This window comes from Phascolarctos cinereus, unplaced genomic scaffold (assembly GCF_003287225.1).
Source record: "Phascolarctos cinereus isolate Bilbo 61053 unplaced genomic scaffold, phaCin_HiC Scaffold_1;HRSCAF=81, whole genome shotgun sequence".
NCBI lineage: Eukaryota > Metazoa > Chordata > Mammalia > Diprotodontia > Phascolarctidae > Phascolarctos > Phascolarctos cinereus.
The window spans coordinates 57,283,008-57,310,050 of record NW_027555514.1 but is presented as its reverse complement, the minus strand read 5'-3'; the positions used below and the strand labels follow the sequence as shown (position 1 = coordinate 57,310,050).

The window sequence follows — 27,043 nt, the reverse complement described above, 5'->3', positions numbered from 1 at the left end:
ACTCAGGGTGGAAAATGCTATCCAGATCCAGAGAAAGAGCTATAGAGTCTGAATGCAGATTGAAGCATGCAGTTTGCTTTTTGTTGTTGCTGTTGTTTTTGTGGTTTTCACTTTTTATTCTGATTCTTCTTTCACGACATGACTAATGTGGAAATACATTTAATATGATTGTACATATATAGCCCACAACAGATTGCATGCCGTCTTAGGGAAGGGGAAAAGTGGGGGGGGGAATCTTATAACTCAAAATCTTATAAAAGTGAATGTTGAAAAGTAAAAAAATAATTCATTTTTTAAAAAGAAAAAACTGCATAATTATGAGAGACCTTCACTCAATCACATAAGAGAAGTATGGCAAAATGTAACGGACTCAAGTCACACACAAATCCTTAAAACCTTAGGGGATAGCCATTCCATAAGAATTTCTAATTTCTCCTCTTCCAAGAAGGAATCATATGTTTAGGGGTAGAAGGGACCTACTCTAGCAGCCTCATTTTGCAGATGAGAAAAATGAGGCACAATGATATTAAGTGACATTCCCAAGATCCAACAGGTCGGAAGAAAGGAAAGAAACTAGCATTTATTAAGCAGCCATTTAACTTGTAAAACTAAACATTCTTACAAATATTACCTCTTTTAATCCTCACGACAATCCTGGGAAGTAGATACTATTATTAGCCCCAATTTACAATTGATGAAGCTGAGTCAGATTTACTTAAATGACTCGTCCAGCTACTTACAGATAGTAAGTATTTGAGGCCAATTTGGACTCAGATCTTCCTGAATCATAACCTAGCCTTGTATCCATTTTGCTACCTATCTCTGCTAGCTGTAAGTATCAGATTTGTTCCCAGCTTCTCTGACTCAAAACATAGTGTGCATTCCAGAATCAAGGGATACAGTTCCAGTATTTTCATGGTTTCAAGGTTTGGGATGTGTCTCCAACACTTATAGCAACTAGAGAAACTCCATGGTCCTTCTACGTTTTAAATTCTTTATGAACCATGTTGCCACCCAAACTCTTATTGTCACAATGAGGTCAAGGGTGGAACAGAGATAGCAAAACCAGAGAAGAAAATGCATGATGCTTTTCTTTGGACATAAGTGATAGCATGACCCAAGTTATCTCCTCTCAGTGTGACTGTGATTGGTGGACATTAAATTCTCCACGTGGATTAAGTGGCTTAAGTTGTCTTTCTTGCTTCTAGACCTGTATGGTTTTAAGGTAATTTGCTACAAAATCAGATACACAATTTCATCTTTAACTGGGCTGCATTCTATGACTACAGGTCCACATACAGCTCTTGAATCATACCCAAGAACTCTGCTGGCCTCTCCATGATTTTGAACTGCCTTCTGCTGCAAAAGATCTCTATTTTATCACAAATAATCTCCTTGTGACACTACAGGTACAAATTACAGAGTGCAAAGAACACAGTGATGGAAGGATTAATACTGCAGATAACCAAAAGGTATTTGGAAAGACATGTGGTGGCTAAAAGTCTAATGGCAAAAGTAATAAGGACATGCTTGAAGAAGAATGATCTTAAAAAGTTACTATCTTTAAGTACATGTATGGATGGAAAAGGAGGCAAAAAAACCATGTATAATAGTAGGAAGGAGGGGGCAAGAATGGACAGCCTACATGTTGTGCTGGCATTGCCCAAATCCTAAAAGAGAAAAAAGCCTGTAGTATTTAGGAAAGATCTTCTATAGGGTCTATGGAAGGACAGGAACATGAATCATATGGATGAGGAGGCATGGAAGGACTGCTATTTGGATTTCTGAAGGATGCACTCAAACTGACTAGGTTAAAGATCCTTTTTTTAAAGGATCTTTTAGCCTAATAGTCTAAAATATCATAGTTGTTGATAATAATGAGGCTTCAGCCTGGAGCCACCATGGGTTGATAGTTCCATTTGTGTGAAAAGAATGATTGCCCTGATTCTGATAAGTTCAACCAACCTGAGATAGCTACTAAGAAGACTCATTTTCATTGTTGTAGGGGCTGATCTACACATTCTTTTCCCCCCTTGTCTGTCCTAGAACCCATCTAGATTGTTGCCTGCTGATATGTCTTGGCTGCTTAGATAAAATGGAATTCACCAACCTATCTTCATCCAATGATTTGGAGGAATACTACAATTTAAAATCTGCCCTGCCACCGCATCCTAAGGTACTACAGTTCTTACAGTCTCCACTGCTTCTACTCTCTCTTCCTTTCTCCCAACCCTATCATTCCTCTCCTCTACTCCCTGCTCACTGCCATCTGTACTATGACTATGGATAGGATTTTGGAATTATAAACTCTTCAATCTGCCTATAGCTGGACCCATTCTTATATGTTCTCTCCCCAATGAGAACACAAGATCCTTGAAAACAAAGGCTGTTTAGCTTTTTCTATTCATAGTTCTTGGAACATAGTGATCACATAAATAATATTTGTATTCATTTATCCTTCTATTTCAACATTTTTTTTTGAGAACTTAATATAAGCAAGGTACAGTGCTTCACACTGAGGATAAAAGACATAGACCTTGTAGAGAGCTTAAAAGTTCACGGAGAGGGGTAATTGAAGTAGAGATATAATGTTGTAAGCATAAAAGAGAAGACTAGGAAATGTGGATAACTTATTTTAAGCCTCAAATTTGCAAGGAAAAATAATTACTTATACATTATATATAAGTGGATGAAAAACTTATTTTGTGTAAATTTTGCTAAAGAATGATGAGCTGGAAAAGATGATCTTCACAGATTCTACTAAGTTGAAAATTCTTGACTCTACAAAAAAATTGTATTAAGTATAAGTATAAAATACGTGCAACAATATGAACATATATACAGCCCTTTAAACACTGTCACCTTTTGGAATATATGAGTGTGTAGTTGAAGCTAGCAGGGGAAATGTGATTTTGATGGTGGCTGCAAAGAGATAAATCAGCTTTCACCAGGCCTGTGAGAGAAATGTCAATGCAGGTAGAATGAGGGTAATTCTCACCTGGACATGCCACTTTAATTTGAAGGGAGTATTTGTACCCCTAAAGTAATTCACTTAATGGGGAAACTGAGAAAATCATTTCAATGTCATTGGGTGTAGCTAACAGGGAGAGGAATAGCGCTAAGAAAAATATTTCACGATGGGTCTAGGAGAAAAACAACATCAATTTCAATGAGTGAGACTCTGAACTGAAGGTTGATTCAATTGGGGGGGTGGGGAGGTGGAAAGTATCTCTGGCATAGTTAAGCTATGAACACCAAGTGAAAAAGAAATCAGAGTGTATTTCAGAAATAATTGAGTAATATCAGTGTAGACAACTGTGGTTCAGAGTCTGATTGTAAGTAAAGGGAATAATAAGACCCTAACGAGGGTTAAAGGGCAACAGAGCATCAGAGAGCGTAAGTAACTCTCTATAATTTGTCAGAACCCTATCAAACACACAACAGGGAAGAGAGATGGTAAGGCTGGAGGGGCAAAGGATTAAAGTAGACATGGATATCATCATTATAAACAAGTGTTAATACTATTTGTGCTAGGTTCCCCTCAGTGTTACAGCAACAAAAATATGGACTATTATGCTAATATTAGTTTAATTTAATAATTCATGTTATTGGCTTAAAAATAAATTAAGTTTTGTTTTTAAAATTGTACATTTATTTTATTTCTTTACATCTGGTTTCAGGAAAAAAATATGCTGAAATGGTTAGGCTCCTTACTAATAGCTACCAAAACTTCTGCAAGCTTCTTATACTAGCAAAATTAAAGAGGTCTCATGATATTCTTACAGGAAAGAATCATATGAGCACCTTAATAATCATAAAAGTGAAATCAAACGGCCATTTGTGGTCCCCAAAGAATGGCCACTGACAGAACTATGTGTATCCACACATGTAAGATGTGCTAATCATTCTTGCTCCTGTTTATTTGAAAGTGTACAGATCACTTAAGATTATTCATAAAATATCAACATATTTTGAAAAAAGATGATCAGAATTTAAATGCTTGGTCATCTTGTATTTGAATTAATAATGTTAATTTAGTAGAAAGAAACTATGAGAATTTGGAAGCTTCAAAAATTTTTGTAATGACTCTATCAATTGTCAAGTCATAGATCACATATCATAGATTCCTGGCTAGGAGAGGGGACCTTAGAGGCCATCTAGTGAAACCCCCTCCCACTCTTACTTTGCAGATGAGCAAGCTGAAAAGTGAAGTGACTGGCTTAATGGGATACAGGTGTCAGATCTGGGACTTGAATGGATGGTTCTTTGAATCCAAATCGAAAGCTCTTTCTGCTGCAACATATTGCATCTTGTTTTCACATCCTGGTTATAATAGATGCTGAATAGTCTAAATCATTAGACATCAAATTGCCCTAACCCCAAGATTTCATCAAGCCAGGAAACTCCCTCTGGATGTTCACTAGCTTATCAATGACCTTTTAAAATGTAGTGCTCAGAACAGAGCAAAATTAACTATCTGTGCATTTATAGGGCAGGATTCTGTGACTAGGATTATCGGCTCCTTATTCCAGGAGAGTATAATTCTCTTAATGCAGCCTGACGTAGCTCCAATTTGGGGGATTGCAATAACATGTTGTTGACTCATAGTAACTTCATACAATAAACACAAATTTTAAAAAAATTGTGTCCTGCCCAAGGTACAACAGGTGGTAACAATTGTTTCTCTTCTCATTTTAGCAGAATTGTGTTTCTGCAAAAACGTTAAATCCTTCCTTTATGACACATGCTCTAAAAAGTTTGGTTTACTTATAACTCATCCCTTCCTTTTTCTTTCTTTTAAAATTTGCCTTTTCCCTCTACTTGTCCCCTCAAGTTTTTATGTTGAGTTTAATGCATATCTATTCCAAAAGCGTGTGTACGCATGTTCATTTGATTATCCCTTTTTCGGTCCAGATAAAAGTAAAGTGCATGAGATGCTTATTTCCCCTGTCTTTTGCTTCGTGTTTGTGTACTTTTCCTCTCATGTACCATATTTATGCAAAATAATAAGCCTCTTCCACTTATTCCTTCTTTGTTATTTATTGCATTTATTTTGCTTCTCTTTGCTTTCTTTTATTAAAACTAACAAAAATGAACAACATCAAGACCAGATCCTTTGTCTTTCAACTCCACTGTGACCTTGGAAGGCAATGTAATGATAAAGAGAAATGACTGAACATTTTCATTAGACTTTTCCTTACTTCAGAATGCAACCCAAGGATAGTGAAACACTATTTTATATAATGCTCGATGATTTAGCCTTGCAATACTCATGACAGGCATAAGCAAAATGACCACTGTGAAGATAATTATACCTCGGATAACCACAGCTGGTAGAGAGGATAAAGAAGTAGGGAAATTATATGAAGAACTTGATAAGATCCTTCAAACTAGGTAAATAGACATCTCGATATATGTTATAGGTAGAGGGGAATAGGGCCAAAAAATGCTGAAAATATAGTTTGATGAAAAAATTCTGGACTGCTGGGGAATAATAGTGACGTACCTATGAAGCAATGAATCATCATCATACTCAGTAAAAGTTTATAAATCTGTTCACGCTTTTTTACTCAAAGACTTACTCAAAGATCCTAACATTATCAAAGAGTGAGGAGCGCAGATTTGTTTTTTAAAAGCCATAGGAAGGGGCAGCTGGGTGGCGCAGTGGATGGAGCTCCAGCCTTGGAGTCAGAAGGACCCAAGTTCAAATCCAACCTCAGACACTTGACACTTACTAGCTGTGTGACCTTGGGCAAGTCACTTACCTCAAAAAGAATAAAAAATAGATAAATAAATAAAAGTTACAGGAAATTACTTTTAACAGTCAAGGATTATAAACAATCTACATGTCTCATGATCAGGGCAGATTTAATTAAATTATGGCAAATGAGTGCAATAGAACATTATGAGCAATAATGACAAATATCAAGCAAATGTGGGAATCAAATGTGGAAAATAAAATATGAAGTATTATAGAATGAAGAAAGTAGAATCAAATAGCATTTATTCCATAAAGCTTCCTGTATCATCTCTAGTCAGTAATGGCCTTTTCCTTCAGACCTTGGAAAATTATTACTACAGAAAAGATGACACAGAAAGCTATTGTTCTATATAACCAGCTTCCTAGTTCTACAAAAATCCTTTTTATAGTAATTTGTATATGTATGAAGGTATGAAAATGGAATAACCAGGTCTTCACGAAATATATTCTGAGAGACATCTTCATATTACACAACGTTTTAGCATTTCTTTGTATTTCCATGGCTTAGTACAGTGTATTTCACAAACATTAAAACACTATGTAAATTATATTATTATTATTGTTATCATCATCATCATTTCAACTGCTTCTGAGAGGAAGTGTTTTGGGATTGGGCAAAGACTTAGTTAAACACTGCAGGGCTTTTGTAAAAACCAGCTCAATAGTCTGAATTCAGGTATCTGGGAGCTCAGTTCTGAAAACTTCCATCCAAATATGAATCACTTGGGGCTGGGGAGCAGTGAACATCTCAGTCTTTTCTTCCCACTTTGGCCAAGAAGAACAACTTGAGAATTTCAAATAAATGGAGGCTTTGGAGTTTTTCACCTGGATCCTGGAAGTGTCTCTGGAACAAGAATACTCGATTTTGGTGTTTTCATTGGAGAACACAGCTACAAAAAAAGCCGATTCAGAGCCCTACAAGGAGCCCAGAAGATAACTTACATCATATTTAAGAACTTCTTGTGGACTCTAACCAATGAACTTCTCTGCCGCACATCTGTTCTAAGCTTGAGTCCACTTTCCCCAGACTTTGTTCTTGTGGGAAATGGTATCATAGACCTCTGATAGAAGAAATACTTTATAGCAGCTAGTCTTATTATACTACTCTGGTAAATACTTCTTACTTAAAGATAATTAAATCTAGCTTACTAATGGATAATAACTGATAATTATGGGAGGAAGCATGCTGGTGTGGCTAATGAGCTAGACTGCTATGAAAAAAAAAGCCTCCCAAATCCTTCAGGACCATTTCTAGAGTCTTCATTCAATATGATATCCACTCTCTTGGGTTGCAGACTTCTATTGAGAACAGGTCTATTTTCTAAATGAAGGAAACAGAATAATTATATGAAGAGATGAGGTGTTCTTCTAACTGCAACATGTTCAATGAGGTCATGGCCGGTACCAAGTGCTTCCTACAAAACACCTTCCTGTTCTTTTGTATGTTGCTTCAAAAAGGAGCAAATACTACTCCAAGTATCTTACACCTGGCACTCTGAGCCTATTTATGCAAATAATTTTGCTGAATATTGAGAATAAATGAAATGAATGTTAATTATATCCTTGTCATATTTGTTTTTGTTCAGCCTCACCAAAAGATTACTCACATTGGAAATTACTAACCCACAGCTGCAGTGTGGGGCAATATATTTGTACTTTCTTAGATGTAGGACTACATTGGAATGATTTCAGAATGGGAGAGAATAAATCAATTGTAACCAATGAAATATTTAGAAAAATGTTTATTTACCATGTACCAGGCAAAATGATGCATGGCGATGAGAGAGGGGAGAGGATTGAAGTGAGTGAGTGAGTGAGGGAGGTAGGGGAGAGAGAGACAGACAGACAGAGACAGAGAAACAGACAGAGAAAGACAGAGAGATTGAAGCAGAGTACAAATAAACAGGCTGGAGTGAAACATAAATCTATAAACTTTGCTGTTGCTACTACTAGTCCTACTGGTGTTAAAAGCCAACTTAACAAAGAAGCAAAACACATTAAACAAGCCCAAACAAATATGTTTCCAGAAAGGAGGACCCAATTAAGGGGGAGAAATTCTAAGTGTACAACTGGGCAGTTCCAAATACTTAAGAAACCAGATGAACCACATGTTTGGGTGAAACAAGTTCAGAGAACTGGGTTTTCTAACATAACTGCCACAACAAAAAATACCACAGAATGAAAAGGAAAGGCTTAATCATCCAGGGTCACAAAGCCAGATCACATGGATAACCAGTTAGTTTTGGTAAATTCATTCACATGATGCAGAATTGCTCCAGGGGTTTCCCATTTTCCCCCCTGTCAAATGGTCACCCTAATCACCTCCCCCAGGAGAAAGAACAACAACATTAGCCATGCAACCAGGAAATATCAAAAGGAATAGCTATTTATATTACCGTTTTTTGCAAGGCAGGAGGGAGAGGAGGGCAGCAATACATGAATATGGCTGTACTTAATGTAATTTAACCTTAAGGCAAAACCAAATGTTGCCCAATTTATCTAGTGCATTTTCTCTGACAAAGAAAGTTATCAGTCTAGTAGAGGGGAAAGTAGCTCTGCTACTGAAGTACAGTATCATGACAAACTAAGAGCTTGAAATTACAATGAGTTGGTAAGATCAATTTGACCTCCGAAAAATATAATTTTCAAAATTCTAATCCCAGATTTCAAAAGGAACTGAGATCTTTTCTTCAACAATATTTGTTTCTCTATAATTCATTAATTTCTCTATAATTATCTGTAATTCATATAACTCCAAAACTCCTCTGGCTTGTAAATACTTTTCTCCACTCAGCGCCACTTTCAGAGCTCACTTCTTCCCCATGCTATTGCCAAAGTTGCCTTATTATTCTTTCTATCTGCAATAACTATTGTCTCCAACCTACCCTTCCCATTGATGCAAAGTGCATATTCCTAAAGTACAGGAACTATAGAGTTTCTGCCCTATTCATTTCCTATTATTTCAAGGATAATATATGAGCTCTTTAGTCTGGCATTTTTCAAAGTCCACAATCTGTTCCCCATCTACCTTCCTAAACTGATTTTATCTTTTTGTCCTCCCTATCTTCTCCATTTTAGCCACATTTGTTTATTAGCTATTCCCAGAACTCAAAATGCCATCTTTTGACTGCATGCTTTTTTCCCATGCGTTTCTGCCATTGGAAGTATAGTTATGAAATGGCTCTTGATTAAGCTGGGGGAGGGGAGGAAGAAAGATCCTCATTTCTGTGCTAGAAAAGGTCATCTTCTCCATTGAAGTGCCCAGAGCAGTTCCATTTGATCATGGGAACATAAGGCCAGCATCAAACACAGGTATTTTCTCAGTAAGATAAGATCCATCAATTGTGGTTTTTAAATACTGTTTAAAATTTTACAATTGAGTGTCTGTCCATCTCACCCAGTGGCAGGAAGACAAGGAGTGGACCAAAGTCCACAATTTCCTCCTGCTTGTTTTTCTCCCAGGACGCTAGCTACCACAAAGCAAACAGTGGTCATTAAATCTATATACATATATATGTATGTTTATTATATTTATATGCATATGTATATTTATCTATACACCTCTTTGCTTGTTCATTTATAAGTCACCTCACATACTGCCATTGAAGCTTGGAGTATGTGAAAGGAGCCTACCAGAATGCAGCTGTGAAGCTACTCAGTATGTGGGGCAGAGAGTAAGGGGAAGGAGGGGGGAATGGAAAAACTCCTCCTCCTTCTCCACTCCATGTTCTCTTTCTACTCCCTCTGGATAGATCATCAATCCCAATTTCCCCATAAGGGGGAAAAAGCCCACCCTCCATTCCTGTTCTCACACTGGCTTTCTTTTCTCCCAAGGTGAGAAGAAATAACAAGGTCTTTGCCCCCATTCCTAGCCCTTACTTGAAGCAGCTTCATTCTCCTAGAATTCTCTCCTTCCTTACATACATCTCTTAGAATTCCCAACTCAGAGGACTTTTCTAAACTTTCCAGCTGATACTGCTCTCAATCTCCTGAAATTACTTTGAGTTTAGTTCTCTGTTCCCATTACATGCTCCTAGTTGAATATGAGCTCACTGAGGGTTGGGGATATTTCCTTTTTATCATGCTATTCCCAATGACTTGATATAACAAGACTTAATAAATGCTTATTAAATGTTTGCTAAATTTAAGTAAACATTAAACAAACAATAGTCCAGTTTTCTAATGACTTTCAAATGAAATATATAATAGTATATTACAATAATCAGCCATTTTTTCCTCTCTTAACCGTTGTCAATTATCCAGGTGCTTGGAAATAGATGCAAAGGAGGCTCCCTTTCTTCACCTATTCTACATTTTTTCCCGCTTTTTAAAAGGTCCTCCTGGCAATTTGCCTTCTTGTCATCATCTCTTCAGGTTTGCTTGTTGTCAAAGACCTTTCAAACTGTATACTAGTTAAAAGATTTTTTTTCCTTTTTTCAGCTATCAAATGAAGATTAAGGAACGGAGAGGAAGCTGCAATGTCCCGGAGTTTTTTCAACTTTTGTTTCTAACTTCCTTTTTCAATTTCTTTTTCTTTTCAAAAGAAAATTCCAAAAATCCCTGCTGGGAAATACAAAAAGACATGTTGCTTTCTCCTTCATAAGAAAGATGTATTTTTTTTCCTAGGCACCTTGATCTCTGGGAGAACTGATTTTAATTTTCCTCTTCTCATTGGTTCTGTTTTTAGGCACAACAAACTTAATTTTGATTCAATTTTTGACAACAATTATTTTATTAGTACCTTTATTTTTACATCACTTTCATTTCCAAATATATTCCTACATCTTCCCTATATGAGTCTTTCCTTGTGGAATTGGAAAAAGAAATATTTAGAAAGAAAGAAAAGAAAAAAGCCGGTCAGTAAAACCCATCAACCTATCAACCATACCTGACAATCTTTGCAATGTTCTCCACTGTAGTCCCCAACCTCTGCAAAGAGGGAATGGAAGAAAATTTTTCCAGTCATTGCTTAGTTCAGGGCTGGGAATGTAGCCAGCATTTACTAACTTATTAAAAGCTTGTTGAGTTCTACACATTGAAGCTTAGTCATTAAAATTCTAAAATACTAGAATTTCCTTTTATTTTCTTTTCAATTGCTGTTCTTTCCACTTACATTATTATAGTCAATGTATATATTGTTTTCCTGGTTCTGCTTACTTCACTTTATAATGGTTCATCTATCTTTTCATGTTTCTTTAAATTCTTTCTAATAATTATTTCTTACAAAGCAACAAAATCTATTACATTTTTTCAGCCAGTTAATAAGCATTTATTTAGTGCTTGCTATGTGCCAAGCACTGTGACAAATGATAGAGATACAAAGGGCAAAAAGAGGAAAGAGGTCAGGAAAGATATTAGTGATATAATCTATATCTATCTATATGTATCTGTATCTGTAGCTATACATCTAATCTATATCTATATCTATGCCATTTATACCTATATCAGTGCTGTCCTCTTCTCTTCTCTTCTACCCTCCCCTTCTCTCTTTCCCCGTCTCTCACCGTGATATATCTATACCTATTTATATTTAATCTATATCTATCATCTGTCTATATGAAATATTTACAAAGTGATGATAATTTATAATTTATACATTTATAAATTATAATAATCACTAAGCTAATTCATAATTTATAATATCACTAAGAGAGATAGTATAGAGGGAGAAAAGAAAGCAGGACAGAGTCTTTGAGGACGCACAGTTATTGAGGATGACCTGGATGAAGAATTAATAGCCTGAAGAGTAGACAGACAGGTGGGAGGAGAACCAGAAGAAGGCAGTGTGACAAAAGCCTAGAGAAGGAGCCAGTACCCAGGAAGAAAGGGTAATTTACAGTGTTAAAACTCCAAAGAGATTAAGAAGTGTGAAAAGCAAACAAACACCAAACAAATAAAATGACATTAGATTTAACAATTAACAAAACATTGATGACTTTGGAAAGTGTAGTTTTAGTTGAATGATTAAGTCAGCAGCCACATTATAGAAGGTTTTAGAAGAGGGGGGAGGAAAGGAAACAGAAATATATATCAGAGATGGCTTCTCAAGAATTTTAGCCAAATCTACCTCTAGAGAGAGAATTGATGAACTCTGAAGGCACACTGAAGCATATTCTTTTTCACTTTATGGGGGGAGGGGCAACATGGCTAATGTGGAAATGTTTTGCATGACTTTACATGTATAATGAGTATTATACTACTTGCCTTGTCAATGAGTGGGGGAGGGGTTGGAGGAAGGGAGAGAATTTGGAACTCAAAAGTTAAAAAAGAAAGCGAAGGGAAAAAAAATAAAAATTATAAACTAAAAAAAAAAGAACTTTAGCCAAGGAGAGGAGAGATTGAGAATGATAACTGGTAGAGTTTGTTAAAAACAAAAGTCAGGGTTTTGGTAGTTGTTGTTGTTTTTAATAGAGACGTCTTGTGGGAATCGTTATTAGAGAAAGAACTAATAGATAAGGAGAGATTGAAGATTAGAGAGGGAGGATGGTAGAAGAGAAAATCTGCTAGAGAAGATGAGAGGGGATGAGATCAAGGGTACTTGTAAGAGACAGGGACTGTTTTGAATGTCCTTAAAACATCGTCTTGAGATATCATTGGTCTTCTCTGAAAACATGAATTGGATTCAAATAAGGCAGAGTTACCAAATCCAGTGGCAAGACAAACGTCAGGATGACTGGTGATGGCCTGGCATGCAACGGATGACCTTGGTATCTTTGATGTCTGACCAAGCTCTAAGCTTTCCACAGAGCCTGCTTCAGCCACCTTCATGGCCATTTTGAACAGATTGTTCTCATCTGCTCATTCCACCAGTGAAGTCTTCACATGCTTGGGGAAGATACCCCCCACCTCCAATTCACCAACAGGCTTGAGTCCTGTCAGTTACTCTCCACCTGGTTTAGCCAGGTTCACTATGTAGCTGATGTAGAATGGATGGATAGCTCATTATAATTGAGTAGACTGAGGAGCTGGAAGGTTAGAGTACTTGACAAAGCATCACTGTGTATAATGAATTCCCCTAGTATGATGATAGCAGTTGGGGAGAGAAATACCTTGAAGCTAGGTACTTAACTCATTAGGGAAGGAAGGAGAATTTTCTGAAGGTCAATAAGGGCCAACCATTCCTGGATTAAATGATATATTCAAATAGTATGGACCTCAAATGAGAGAAGGCTATTGAGTGATGGTGGTCCAGAGAGGGTCTAGAAGTAGTAATGAGTAGTAAGGAGTATTCCAACACCACTACCACCACCAATGAGTGGGGTATGATTGAAAGTACACCCAATACTGGAAAGAGTACCCAGAAAAAGCAGTGTCATCAGGTTCCAGGTGAGCGCCAAAACATGGAAGGGAAGAGAAAGAACGTTTAAGATTAAAAACCAAATTTCTCTCCTGGTTCTCTTCTTAACTATCTCTTCAACCAGGTCACAATCACTGACTTTGGGTGTCCTCCAAAGATCTGTCCTGCACCCTCTTTTCTTCTTCCTCTAAACTATTATCAGCTTCTGTGGTTTCAATTATCATCCATATGCTGGTGATTCTCAAATCTACATATCTAGCCCTAAACTCTCTCTTACTTACTAGATACCCATTCCCAATAACCTCTGGCCATCTTAACTAGATGTCCTGTAGACATATTAAACTCAATGTGTCAAAAACTGAACTCATGATTTTTTTGGCCAAAATCTTTTGCTCTTCCTAACTTCCCTATCATTGTTGACGGCTGCAGTTGTACCATCATCCCAGGGACCTAGTGTTTCAAAGTAGGTGGCATTCTAAAATTCTCACTCTCTGTCACCTCCATATCTAAGTAGTTGTCAAGTCCTATCTGTTCTACCTTTATAACATCTTTCCTTTTTCTCCTCTAATACAGACACTACTCTAGTACAAGTCTTAGCACTTCATGCCTGAACTGTTTCAACAGCTTACTGATTAGGCTCCCTGCCTCGAGCCCCTGTACTCTAAATCACTCCCCCCACCGAATTGTCTTTCCTAAAGTGTAGATCTGGCCAGTTTACTACCCCAATTAAATAAACTCTATGAATTCTCTCACCCATAATCTCATCCATTCTTCTCCCTCCATGTACTCTGTGATCCAGTGACAGTGGGGTCCTTGCTGGTCCTCCCATATGGCATTCTTATCTCCCGACTCCAGGCTTTTTCAAGGGCTCTCCCCGAGCCCTGAAACTTTCTCCATCCCGGCTTCTTCAGCTTCCTTCATGTCTCAGCTAAAGTCTGACTTTCTACCATAAGTCCTTTATGGTTCTCTTTAAACCAAATGCTTTCCCTATGATATGATCTTTAATTTCCTCTGTATATAACCTGTTCCTAAATAGTTCTTTTCACATTGTTTTCCCCATGACACTGTGAGCAACTTAAATATAGGGACAGTTTTTATTGTCGTTGTTATTGTTTTCCTTTCCTTGTATTCCCACGGTTTAGCACAGTACCCAGAGCATGGCAGGTGCTTAATATATGTTCATTAACTTCATGACTTATTTATGGACTAGGCATTCCAGCAAACAATTTGTTTAGCTCATCCTTATTGGAAGGCATTTCCTTTGAAGTTATTGTTTGCTACCACAAGAAGTACTGCCATGAATATTTTGGTGAATGTAGAGCTTTTATTTTCATCCTTGACCTCCTCTGGGTATATGGTGAACTGTGGGATCTCAGAGCCAAAAGTTATGGGAATTTTTGAAATTTTTTTTTTTATGATTCCAGATTATTTTTCAAAATTGTTGGACCAATTCACAATTCCACCAAATATAAATATTAGTGTGCCTTTATTTCCACAGGCCCTTCAATATTGACTATATCCATCCTTTGTCTTTGCTGATTTTCTAGTTTCAGTTTTCTAGGTATGAAGTGAAACCACAGTTTATTTTTTTAAATTTGCATGTCTTTTTACTATTAGTAATTTGGAACAATCTTTTATATGACCATTCATAGTTTGCCATTGTTTGTTCAAATTATTTGGTATAAATCTACATACTGTACTGATTATCACTCCTTGATCATCATTGATTTCCCTTTGTAGGCCTTTAACAAATGGCTTTATCACAAACAACTTCAGAAAGTTTTATATGACCAGAAAGTGGCCATATACCTTATAACAGACCAGAACCTATTGTACTTTAGATTAAAAGAAAGCATATGCAATAATAATCCCCATATAACTCTAATTTCCCTTAAATTAACTCAATATTGCAGATGTAAATATTAGCTAAAAACCCTCTTGAATACTTATTTTCATTCTGTGCCAAAACTTGTGAAAATGAATTCCATAACTGCTATGTAATCTGACACTTCCTTTTATTTAACCTAAATTTTCTTATCTTCAAATTTAGAGGTAGTATAAAAGAACTAACATTTCTTTTTTTTTTCCTTTAGAAATAGACCTGAGTTCCCACCACTACACTTACAACTGTGGTTATGTGGTCATACAAACTCCACCTCAACCTCTCTAGGTCTTAAGTTCTCCCTCTGAAAAATGACAATAATAATAATAATAATAATAATAACATCTCTAACATTTAATACATTGTTTTCCTATAAGGATTAAATGAAATAAATTTAAATCTTTCATGAAACTTAATATGCTATGTAATCAATTTTATTTTTACTCTGAAAATATTATTCACTGAATGCATATGAATAGAATAATCTGGAACACAATTTTTTTAGAAATTATTTCTTATGGAGGCAGAGGTGAGATAATTTTTTAGGGGTGAATTTTATTTTATCCTTTTCTCATTAATGAGCTTGAAATTCTATGACAACAAATAGATTGTGAAAGTTACAAGAGTCTCCTTAAGGAACTTTTAAAGATAAAATGGTATGAAAGTAAATTTTACCATAGAAAATAGGGTATCAAGAGGGTAACAAAATAGTTACAGGAAAACAGAATGAAGAAGCAAAAGCCTCTCAATGTCTTCTTCCAATGATAACCAAAAAGGTCCCAGTATTTAAAACGAGGACTCCCCAGCCACAGATAGGAAATAAGTCACGCCTTTTTTTATGGAATTGCTATGTCATTTACTAATTATATATATATATATATATATATATATATATATATATATATATATATATATATTATATATATATATATATATATATATATCTTATCTCTCTCTCTCTGACAGCTTCTCTCCTTCTTTGTTACAGATATAATTTCTACATCTCAGGATTCCTACATCTCTCCCCCCCTTTCCCCACAATCTCTTTTCTTTCTCTTGATTATCTAAGAAGAAAGAAGCAAGTACAATCCAGCAACATTCCTGAATGCTATCCTCTGTTCAGTAAACACCTCACAATAAGCCTATGGGAAGAAGACTGGAAAAAATAAACTGAAACCTGTTTAGAATATCTTCTGCACTGGAAAGTTAACAACTTTGAATAGGAAATTTTTAGACTAGAAAAAAAAACCAAACAAAACTTAAAATTGAATAAAATAGGTATTGGGTCCATTAAGGGAGGCAGACTTTATATTTTTCAAATTAAATTTGTCCTTAAAAGATGATGAACTGGTCCAGTGGTCATACAAGTTAGGAAGGCAGTATAGTATGGCAGAGAAAGAGTGAAGTATGTGGGAAAAGAGGCCTATGTTCAAAGTCTTGACTTTTCTTTTACTGTGTGACCTTCGGAAAATACTTAAGCACTTTAGGCTCATCAGGAAAATGAGAATAATGCTTGCAACTTGACAGGTATGTTATGAGGAAAATACCTTGTCAATCTTAAAACACTAAGTGAATACATTCTATTATATACATATGTATACACACACACACACACACACACACACACACACACAGAGGCATCTTGAGTATATTCCTAGAAATTTGTATACGAATTCTTACAATTGAAATCAAGCTTTATACTGTTTTGGTAAAATGTTGTTTAAGGCAAAGCTAGCATAACTCCATAACTGTGTGCATAGGTATCTCCTTATGTATAAATCTACTCGCACATTTGCATACACAAGCACATCTATAAGAAAGATGACTTAGGCATACACACATATGTACTAGAATTAGGAGAACTGGTTCAAGCAACATTTAATAAAAGGTTGAAAAGGGTCAATTAGATAATATATTTTTTTGACTACAGCAGTGGAAGGCATACTCAGAGTGTCACAAAGTATTTACATGTCATGTATGATGGATGATGTGTGAATGATGTAACATGAACAATAATTTTGAAATGGTTTCATTTTGTGATAGCAACTGTCATTAGCTTCAATTGATGCTATGCTGGCTCAAAATAGATGTCTTGAACTGATGAAAGCTGTTTGATCTGGCTTCCCCATCTTTATTCAGTCCTCTGCAGTTTGGTGCTAGATTTCATGCCATACACACAAGTTTCCTTACTCTCAATTGTTCATTTTTGAATTCTGTGATTTTCAAGACTGATACAACACCAAGAAAATATGCAAAAATCATAGCTGTTTAAGCACACACTTCAATGACTGGTAGTTCTGTTGAAGTAGCTGTTGGTATGGGGTAATTAAGCATTTAAGGATTATTCAGTACCATAAAGGAAAAAAAAATATCAACCACATTGAATAAGAAATGATATTGTAATGAAAACTGAAAAAAAAAATACCACTGGACTGACAAACTATTGCTACAAGAGACTCATTCTCAGGAAATAGGCAAAGACCTTCAGAGGGACCTAAAAGCTTGGATAAAGGTTTTTATTGATTGTTTGACAGTACAATAATATTCTTAATGTTTAATGAAAACATAAGATCAGTTTAAAAGAAAAAAAAATCTGCCAATTGTTGCTGTGAACAAAAGAAAATGCTTTCAATGGGAAAGACGATACAAAGATCAGAATAATAAAGATTAAACCAATTGTCTTTTTTTTCAGTTTTCAGTACAATTTTTTTTCATTATGGTATTGAATAATCCTTACATAATTGACTCCCCATACCAATAGCCACTGCAAGAGAGCTACTAGTCATTGAAGTGTGCACTTAAATGGCTTTGAGTTTTAAACATTTCCTTAAAAACTACCTTGAGATTTTTTTCCCCTTCAAGGCTATGCCAAAATCATTGTCAGAAGAAGTCCAGGTGAGGTTGTAAGATCTGGGTAGCTTCTTCAGACTATAAAATACTTTTTCCCCAAAATATTTTAAGGAATTTCTATCATCATCACTCCTACTGTTAATAATAATAATAATAGTTAACTATGTCTGCTTACTTACTCAGTAAGTCTTCTTACTATGTACCAGACGTTATACTAGGTCCTTTTATAAATATTACCTGATTTAATCATCCTAACAATCCTGGGAGGTAGGTGTTACTATTATCCCTACTTTATAGATGAGGAAATTGAGGAAGACAGAGATTAACTGACTTGACCCGGGTCACAGAGCTAGGAAGAATCCCTGAAGTGGGATTTGAACTCTGGCCTTACTGACTTCAGGCCCAGTGCTCTATGTGCTGTATAGCCTGGGGCCTGGAAATCTTGTTTTCCACTGAGCCAATGATGAGTTCTGATACATATACTGACATACTGAGAAGCACAATTATTCTGAAATTATAGAAATTTTTAAAAGAAGCAAGAATGCGACATAATGACCTTGTGATATGACCCATATCATTAATGATTAAGAAATTTATACAAGAAGTAGAGATTAAAATGCTCCAGTGGCCTGGGAATTCAAATGATTTAAAATCTATTGAAAATCTTTGGGTTATAATCTAGGCTAGACTTGGAAAACTGGACTATTAATCAATGGAATACTTCATATCCAATGCAATAAAAGCATGGTTTCATGGTAATGAATTAAAGAATATTTGTTATAATCTTGCATACTCAATGCCAAATAATGTCAAATAAGTGAGTGATGCAAAAGGAGGATATATAACATTTTTAGGAAGTAAAAAGTTGTAAGGATTATTATATAAGGCAATAGATCTAATTGTTTCCTTTGTCCCAAATAATTTCCATTTCATGTCATTGAATATATATAGTATGTGTGTGTGTGTGTGTGTGTGTATATATACATATATAGAGTGTATGTATATATACATATATGTATATATATGTTATATTGGTATGTTGCATGTATATCATGCATAAATTGATGTATATATTTATGTACACATAATTATATATACATAATTATATATCTGTATGTGTGTCATTATATATAAGGTATGCACATGTATGTAGCCCAAAATACAGCTAAAATGCACATGTTCTCCTAAAATATGTTTGTCACTTCAGATTTTCTCAAAGTAGAGAATAGTAGGTTTTGAAAAATGTCCTCTCTAGGGGCAGCTAGGTGGCACAGTGGATACAGCACCGGCCCTGAAGTCAGGAGGACCTGAGTTCAATCTGGCCTCAGACCAAACACTTGACACTTACTAGCTGTGTGACCCTGGGCGGGTCACTTAACCCCAATTGTCTAAAAAAATAAAAAAAAAAAGTCCTCTCTAAGAAACATAGTAGTACAAAAGGTGTTATTATGGGGGGGGGGAATCTCCTCATTAAAGAAAAATTGGCAATTAGGCAAGTGTTTTATGTCCGTCCACCCTGCTCCCCCATCCCCTTGGATGGTGAGCAGCTTTGGATTTCTTTCAGATGCCTGCAAGAACAGGAAAAGGGCCAAGTCTTTTGGCAGGTATACCAAGTAACTACCCTTCCTGCTTTAGGAAACAGCTGAGGGAATTCTTTAATGGAAGTCTTGAGGTCTGGGAGGCCTCATTCCTAGGGTAATATATTACTTTGAAATGTAGAATGTTTATTCAGATTCAAAAAAATCTATATTATCCTATGGACAGCCTAAACTTGTTTGATTGTTTCCTAATTCATCATTAGGTGAAGTAGGAGGTCAACATGACATTACTGGGTGACTTTGCCAAGTACCCTTGGATTAGCAATGACTCCAAAAACCACTATTAAAATCTGCTCATGTGGAAAGGACATTTTCTGTGTCATTCATTCTATATGAGATCAATCAGAAGGGATGGAGGAAGAGAAGAAGAGGGTCACTTGGCACAAATGGCTAGCTTAAATGGGCCCTCAAATTTAAGAAGCAAATTGGTCAAGAATATTTGAATTGTTTTAGTAACCTTCATATTAATTTTGCTATTTCAGGAAACCTAGATTCTTATCCCTCCCCTAATAGTTACTGAATGTGCATGAAATAAAAGAGTAGAATAGCATATATTAATTTTTAAAAATCAAATTATGCCTTTTTTTGTATTCTATTTGCTTTTCCAGTTCTTTCCCCCACTCCCTTTAGCATGTGGAAGGGTTTCAAAATCTGGAAGTGGTCTGATTCTTTCTTGAACTATGTAAGAAACCTCAGACATACAGCTTGAGCATATTTAGCCTACATAGCCTATAACATATGTCTAAGACTTGGATGTAGGACTATCTTCATTTGATGTATCAATGATCTAATTAGATATTTCATTGCATGCGCATAATAAGTCACATAACATGCTAGAAAGATAGCTGGTGTAGCCTCTACCTTCTCTGTGTTTACAGAAAGACTACACTGTCTTTGATATAATATTGAGCTAAATTCCCCTTGAACTTAAATATTTCTCCTTATGTTAAGTGCCTTCAGGACAAAAAAAATCTAGTTTATTTATTATTTTGCAAACAGGATACTATTTCCATCTGCACTTTGCACAGTGCTTGGAACATAGTAAGCACCTAACAAATGCTTGTCCATCCATCCATCCTTTAATTCATTATATTTAAGGTTACTATAATTCCCTGAAGCAGTTGACATTCCCAAGATATGTAATTTACAAGCTATGTGTCATTTACACACTGAAGGGATCTGACTCAATACTCTAACCGGACACCTAGAAGACACCTTAACAATCATTTAGTCCAACCACTCAAGAAGGTGCCATGACCAAAGTCACATCACTGTTTTTAGTGACAGAGCCCAGATCACAACTAAGTTCCCCTATTTTCCCATCCAGAACTTTCCACGTAACACCATACTGTATCTTTAAATTCTACTAAGCTATTTGCAAGACATTTTAATCCCAACCTTTTCAAGAAGCCTCTTACTTACACATACCTTATTTGTCCATATTTATTTTTATTCATTCATTCCTTTGCTCCCTCCCTCCTTCCTTCTTTACTCATTTGCAGGCCAGCTAGTTGGCGTAGTGACTAGAGTATCGAATTTGGAGTGAAAAAGAACAAAGTTGAAATTCTGACATAGATGCTTCTTAGCTCTGTGACTCTGGGCAAATCACTTAATCACTTTCTGCCTCAGTTTCCTCATCTGTAAAAGGGGGATAATAGTGATATCTTCTTTCCAAGGATGTTGTGAGGATCAAATAATATATATAAATGATTTTTAAACTAGCTACAAGAAAAACCTTTTACCTTGCTGATTTTATTAACAAATTAGAACAGTCCTGTGTTACAGCTGATACAAATGTTATTTTAGTTTCGCAAAGTACTTTCCACGCACTGACTGACTGATTAATCAATCAATAACAAAATGACTACTATATTCCAGGATCTGAGCAAGGAGCCAGGGATAGAAATGCAAAGAATGAAAAAACCTCTAAGCAGGAAAGCAAAACAATGGTCCCTACAATAATCCTGTGAATCCTGGTCATTCTTATGACCATTTTATAGAAGAAGAAATTGAAGTTTTCAGATTTGCTCAAGTCCCACACCTAATAAGTGTTAGAGGGAGGAGCCCAACTCGATTCTCCCTTGACTCAGAGTCAAGCATTCTTTGCCATTGTCTGCAACGGGTTAATGTTACTCAGGAGAGTGACTGAGATATCATATGATTATTTTTTCCCTTTGGAGGACAGCATAGAATCTACAGCAGCAGAGGAAGAAGGTATAATTGTTGGTAAGAGAAGGGTGAGGATGAGGTTCTCCCCTCTCCTTCTTGTCCTTGAGTCTTTAGTTCTAGGCATAGTTTTGATCTGATAAGAAAATGCCTCATATGCTTTATCCAGATGATTCTACTTCATTTTTGTTAAGGAAGCAGGCTTTTAGGGCCAATTTGCCCTTGTCAGTATCTTAGGACATAATCTCAGGACAAAAATCTCTTGGATTTAGAAGCATTTTTTGGAAGGACCAACTGTAAATTGTCAATTAACTCCTGGTTGCAGAGAAAGTATGAGAAAGGTTAAGAAGCCCCATCCACACAAAACACAAAAATTATGAGCACCTCCTCCCCAGAGGCTGCCACTGTCTATGGACAATAATAGATTATAAAGGTTTGCACAGATATTATATTTTAAATACTGATAGTTTTAGAATATGAATATTGACTTTAGAAGCCACTAAATGACCTCTTTTCTTACACACTCTCCTTCCCTGCCATAGCCCTGCAATTTCTGAAGTGAGGTCTTTGGGACCTGGTTATCTACTATTCAGATTATAATCCTGGAAAATTAAAAAAAAAACCACAAAGTTATTTCCTAAACTAAATTCTCAGTATTCACCTTTAAAATTTTGTATTCTCCACAAAACATTGCTCATAATTTTGTTTAATCTTTCTGAAACAAATGGTTGCCATAAATGCTATTTTTCCCTTGAATGTATCATTGCTCTGTGAAGAATTCATTAGGAATCAGGGAATCCCTTGCTACTAGATACTTCCTTCAGCAAATTACCTCAGTGGACCTCAGTTTCTCTATGTATAAATCTAAAGTCTCTTCCACCTTTGAATTTCAATTTATTTGATGGTTATATAGTTTCACAAATAATTTGTCTAAGGATACTGGTCAGCTATTACTTTACCTCTAATGGCTACTAGCGGGAATAAATAATATCAATACCTTATGTAGAATTGATCAGCCTAAAACATAGAAAAAAAAGAGAAAGAAAAAAGAAAAGATAAGAGGAAGAAGAAAAGGAAGATGAAGAGGAGGAGAACAAGGAGGAGGAATGAAAAGAAAGAAGAGAAAAATATATGGGAGGAAAGAGATGCCAATAATCTAGTAGCACCAAACAATTCTCAATGGTTCAAGTGCTAAAGGTTGCCAAGTCTTGTCCTAGAGAATTCATGAAGATCCAAACCTTCTTTCAAGTTCTCTCACTAGTCCTATTCCTGCCACCTAGGAAAACATGTTTAATATCTATGAGCGTTGACAAGTTTAATACCTACTATTAAGGGAACAAAGACTTCTGTAATAACTTTTTCAGCTTTCATAGTTCCCAGTTTGGGGTCCATTAAGGTTAGTTGGCTTTTCAGTTCCAGGTTTTATTTTATGGCTTGGTATTTGAGAAGAATATGCCAAGGGAAGCTTATCAGTTGAAACCAAAGAGGCTGGGCAATTATCCAGTGCTTTGTGCCACAATGGAATATTCTGTTGAACACATGATAAAAGATATCACTTACTCTCTTGGCCATTTTCTATTATAAAGGAAACTGAAGACAGCAACTGCTAGGTGAATCGTCAGGAAAGCCAATCCAATGCTCAAGATGATCAAAATATCTGCAAGTCCAAACCAATCAAACATCAACAATAAAAAAAAAAGTTGCTAAAAAAAAGCAATGACTAAGTAATTTCTGTGGATTCAAAGGCACCTACCATTCTGGATGAACATGATATCTGGGGGTGAGGGAGGGTTACGCTGGATGTGGCATCGTTTTCCTTTCCACTCTTTTTCACATCTGGAAATAAGATGAAAATCATGGGTGAAAGAGGTAACTGGGCACACCTTCAAATAGGGTTGTCACAAGATCAAAAGAAAGATCCCTGTAAACACCATCTGCAAAAACAAGTTACAATTCAGTTGACTTTGTAAAAGATGCTAAAAGCATCTAAATAGAATATACTCAAATATTTCAACGTCCCCATGATTTTTTCCCCACTGATGTCATTGATTCCCTCTGGTATTGCATAAGAGTGAGTTCAAATAAAATTAAATATAAAATTAAAGTTAAAAATTGACATGCATGTATGTACATTATGCCAAGGATGGTGCTAGACCCTGGGTATACAAAGCTAGACATGAAACACTTCTCCTTAAGAAGCTTACATGTTATTGGGGAGATTGTGTGTATGTATACATACACACAAACATATATACATATATATGTGTATGGTTTTATACATATAGTTATATACATAGTTTATATAAGTCTCTTTCTCTCTCTCTCTCTAGATATATAAACTTATATATATTTATATATATATTTACATAGTTATATACAAAGCAAACATCTGGCAGTTTTTGAAGGAAGGCCATTGGCCAATTGCAGGCGATAAAGAAAGACTTCATGTAAAAAGCAGTGCTTTAGACGAGTCTTGAAATGTGAGCATTTGTAAATGGCTAAGTTGAGGAATGAGTGAATTATAGGCATAGGGCACAGTTACTGCAAAGGTGTAGAGATATAAGATGGAATTACATTGCATTTAATGCCATTTAATACTAACTGTTCTGCTCAGTATGCTTCAAGTATGTTGAGGATTTCAGATTTCATCTATAGGGGCACTGACTCTATGGAGACACATTGTAAGTCCACTGTGAAGAAAATGGTCTTTGTGAATTTCTACAAACAAAACACAACAACAAAATTCATTTGGCAGGCTTTCTGAACTTAGCTGGTCTTGGCCATCCCCTGGCTTCTACTCAAAGGTTTTCCATCTGTATAGTACCTACCAGAACTTATACTGTGCTGTCACAACCTTTAATAACCTTAAGTCAGTTCCCCTTCAATGTAAGGAAGAATCAGAGGGGGATTCTGTTGAATAATACTCAGTATAACATTTTGTTAAATGAGCCAGCAGACTGAATGTTATATTTTCACTATCATACAGCATTATACTATAATATGACTGATGCAGTTCAATGTTTCTCCACATATTTTTCCATCTTTAATTTTATCCTGCAGAAAGATGTTCAAGGTGAGCTACATATCCACAGACTTAGTAGAAATTAGTATGATGAAGAGTGCTACCCATCTCTTCATAGACAGGTGATAGATGCAAGATTCAAGATGAGGCATTTTCTTTCCTTTCCTCCACCTCCTCTCTACTCTAAAAATGTTCTTAAAGACCATCTACCGACATCCAGGGGGCTATGATCTGTATCAATAAAGGGAAAGTCCACATTGAAGACACCACAGTATGAGTTGCCGAATATCTATCTCTATTTTGACACAAAATCAGCTAGCCCTTTACAAAAGGAGAAACCTTTACAATTTAAAAGTTTTCCAAAGTACAATAATTCCAGAGATTAACACTGATATATCTGAACATTCAAAGTAAATTTATTTAGAATTCTGAAAGCTATATATTCTTTTCTGATCCAAATCTCTTTTATTCTCACTTCCTTTTTTGGCTCCTCTCCTGTTTACTCATTTCTGGTATCAAAAATACAGCATCATGTAGTAGTGAAGGAGTCAATTACTTCTCCTGTAATAAGAACAACAGCCTCTCCCTTTCTACTAGCTGTAAATGGGTAAGCCACTTAACCACATTGATCCTTTATGTCATCATTTGTATAACAAAAAAAAAAAAAGGATACAGTGAGGCTGGGACTGAGAAAGCCCAGGTTCAAATCCCACTATTGCCAGTATTATGAAGTCAATGGATTTTAGGTTCCTGAGGAATCTCAGAAATAACCTAGTCTAATTCATAATTGAAAGGGAACCCAAGTATAATGCACCTGACAAGTGGTTATCCAGTCTATGCTTGAAAACATGTGAAGAGTTGGAATCCATTATCTCCACAGGGAGACTTTTCCATTTTTGGACAACTCCAATTATTAAGAAGTTTGATTTTCATGACATTAATCATCAATTTATCCCTTTGTAACTTTGACCCATTATTGCATTGCTCCTGGTTCTGACCTCTGGAACCAAATAAAACAAATTTCAAATATGTGATGATACCTGTTATGGTCCACTGTGTCTTCTATTCTCCAGACTAAATTTTCATTTCTTTCAGCCAATCATCACATATCATGGTATCAAGGCCCTTCACCATCCTTGTTACTCCCTTCTGGATGCTCTCTAGTTTACCAATCTTCTTTTAACCTCTATATGCCTTACATGACTTCCTAGCCTGTCTGTGCTAAGTCATATCTGATAAGGGGAGCTCCTCCAACTTTGTTCTACCCATCTATTAGGGTTGTTGCAAAGGCTAAATTAAAAACAAAGAAACAAAACAACAAATATAAGGTCCTTCTTGCTATTGTACAAGATTTTGTACTATATCTATATCTAACTATCAATCTATGATCTTTAGGTTATCGTGCATTATTTTGTCATTTGTAAGATATTTGATGGCTGTCTTATTTTTCATTCATAGTCATACAAGCACATGGACCATAATGTGTGTGAGCATGAATGAATTCCCTAAAAAGAGCATGCAGTCTTTTCCATTTTCTTTTTAATTGGGTCCCTTTAGATTTCAAAATTAACATTTTGCTAGCACTAGGCCCACAATAATTTCAACTTTTGGTAAGTTCTTTTTATTATTATTATTATTATTATTATTTTGAAAATTTTATGTAGAAATATTTTGTTGGAAAGTGTCTGAGAAATCTTGCTCAAGAAATGTCTAATGAAAAACAAAACATGGAAGCAATATGAATGTCATGAATAGAATCCATGGGACTTCTAAAGTAGAAAACTAATAACAAAGATAACTTCTTCTTTCAATGATCTTCTGACCAATGATATCACATTTAATTCTTATGCATGCAACAAGGAGTTCTATTCTCATCAAAGGCCTTTGCCACAGTGATGGAGGAGATCCAACACAGAAACCAGGTCAAAGAATGCATCCCTAAGATGATGATGTCCTCCAGATGTGTCTGTTTGTAGATGATATTGTGCTGACTAAAGATTCCAGAAAACCGCAGCATCTCCTCAATGAAAATCACAAGTTCTCAAAAATTTGGCCTAAATATACACATGTGAAAAAAAAAAGAAAGTCCTGATGCTCAGATTGTGATTAGAATAATCCGTAGAGCTATATTATAGACCCATAAGTACCATTTACATAATTTATACTTTATATTATTTTATACTATATAATATTTTATATAATTGTCATTATAAATGATAATGAAAAGTTTGAAGTATTTGGCAATATTAGAAAAAGAGTCAGAAGGTGGTATACAATTCATGGACAAATAAGTGATACGATCATTTCCACAAAAATTCAGAGAAAAGAGAGACATTTAGAGTGGACAGATAAGGAGAAGTGGAATTCATCTACCACTGCATGAACTCAGAGGTTTCCCATTTGAAGGAATGCTAGGAGTTTCACAGAGACATCCAAAATCAAAACTTAGGCAGACAGTCAAAAGGAA

General features: G+C 35.7%; 1 protein-coding gene across 1 annotated transcript in view; it reads right to left on the bottom strand.

Annotated features, from left to right (window-relative positions):
• Window positions 1-27,043, bottom strand: part of MALRD1 (MAM and LDL receptor class A domain containing 1) — an 844,925-nt gene that overhangs the window by 6,022 nt on the left and 811,860 nt on the right. Inside the window, 2 exon segments of the mRNA XM_020966909.2 lie at window positions 23,115-23,211; window positions 23,308-23,390. Coding sequence (XP_020822568.2) covers window positions 23,115-23,211; window positions 23,308-23,390 — 180 coding nt within the window.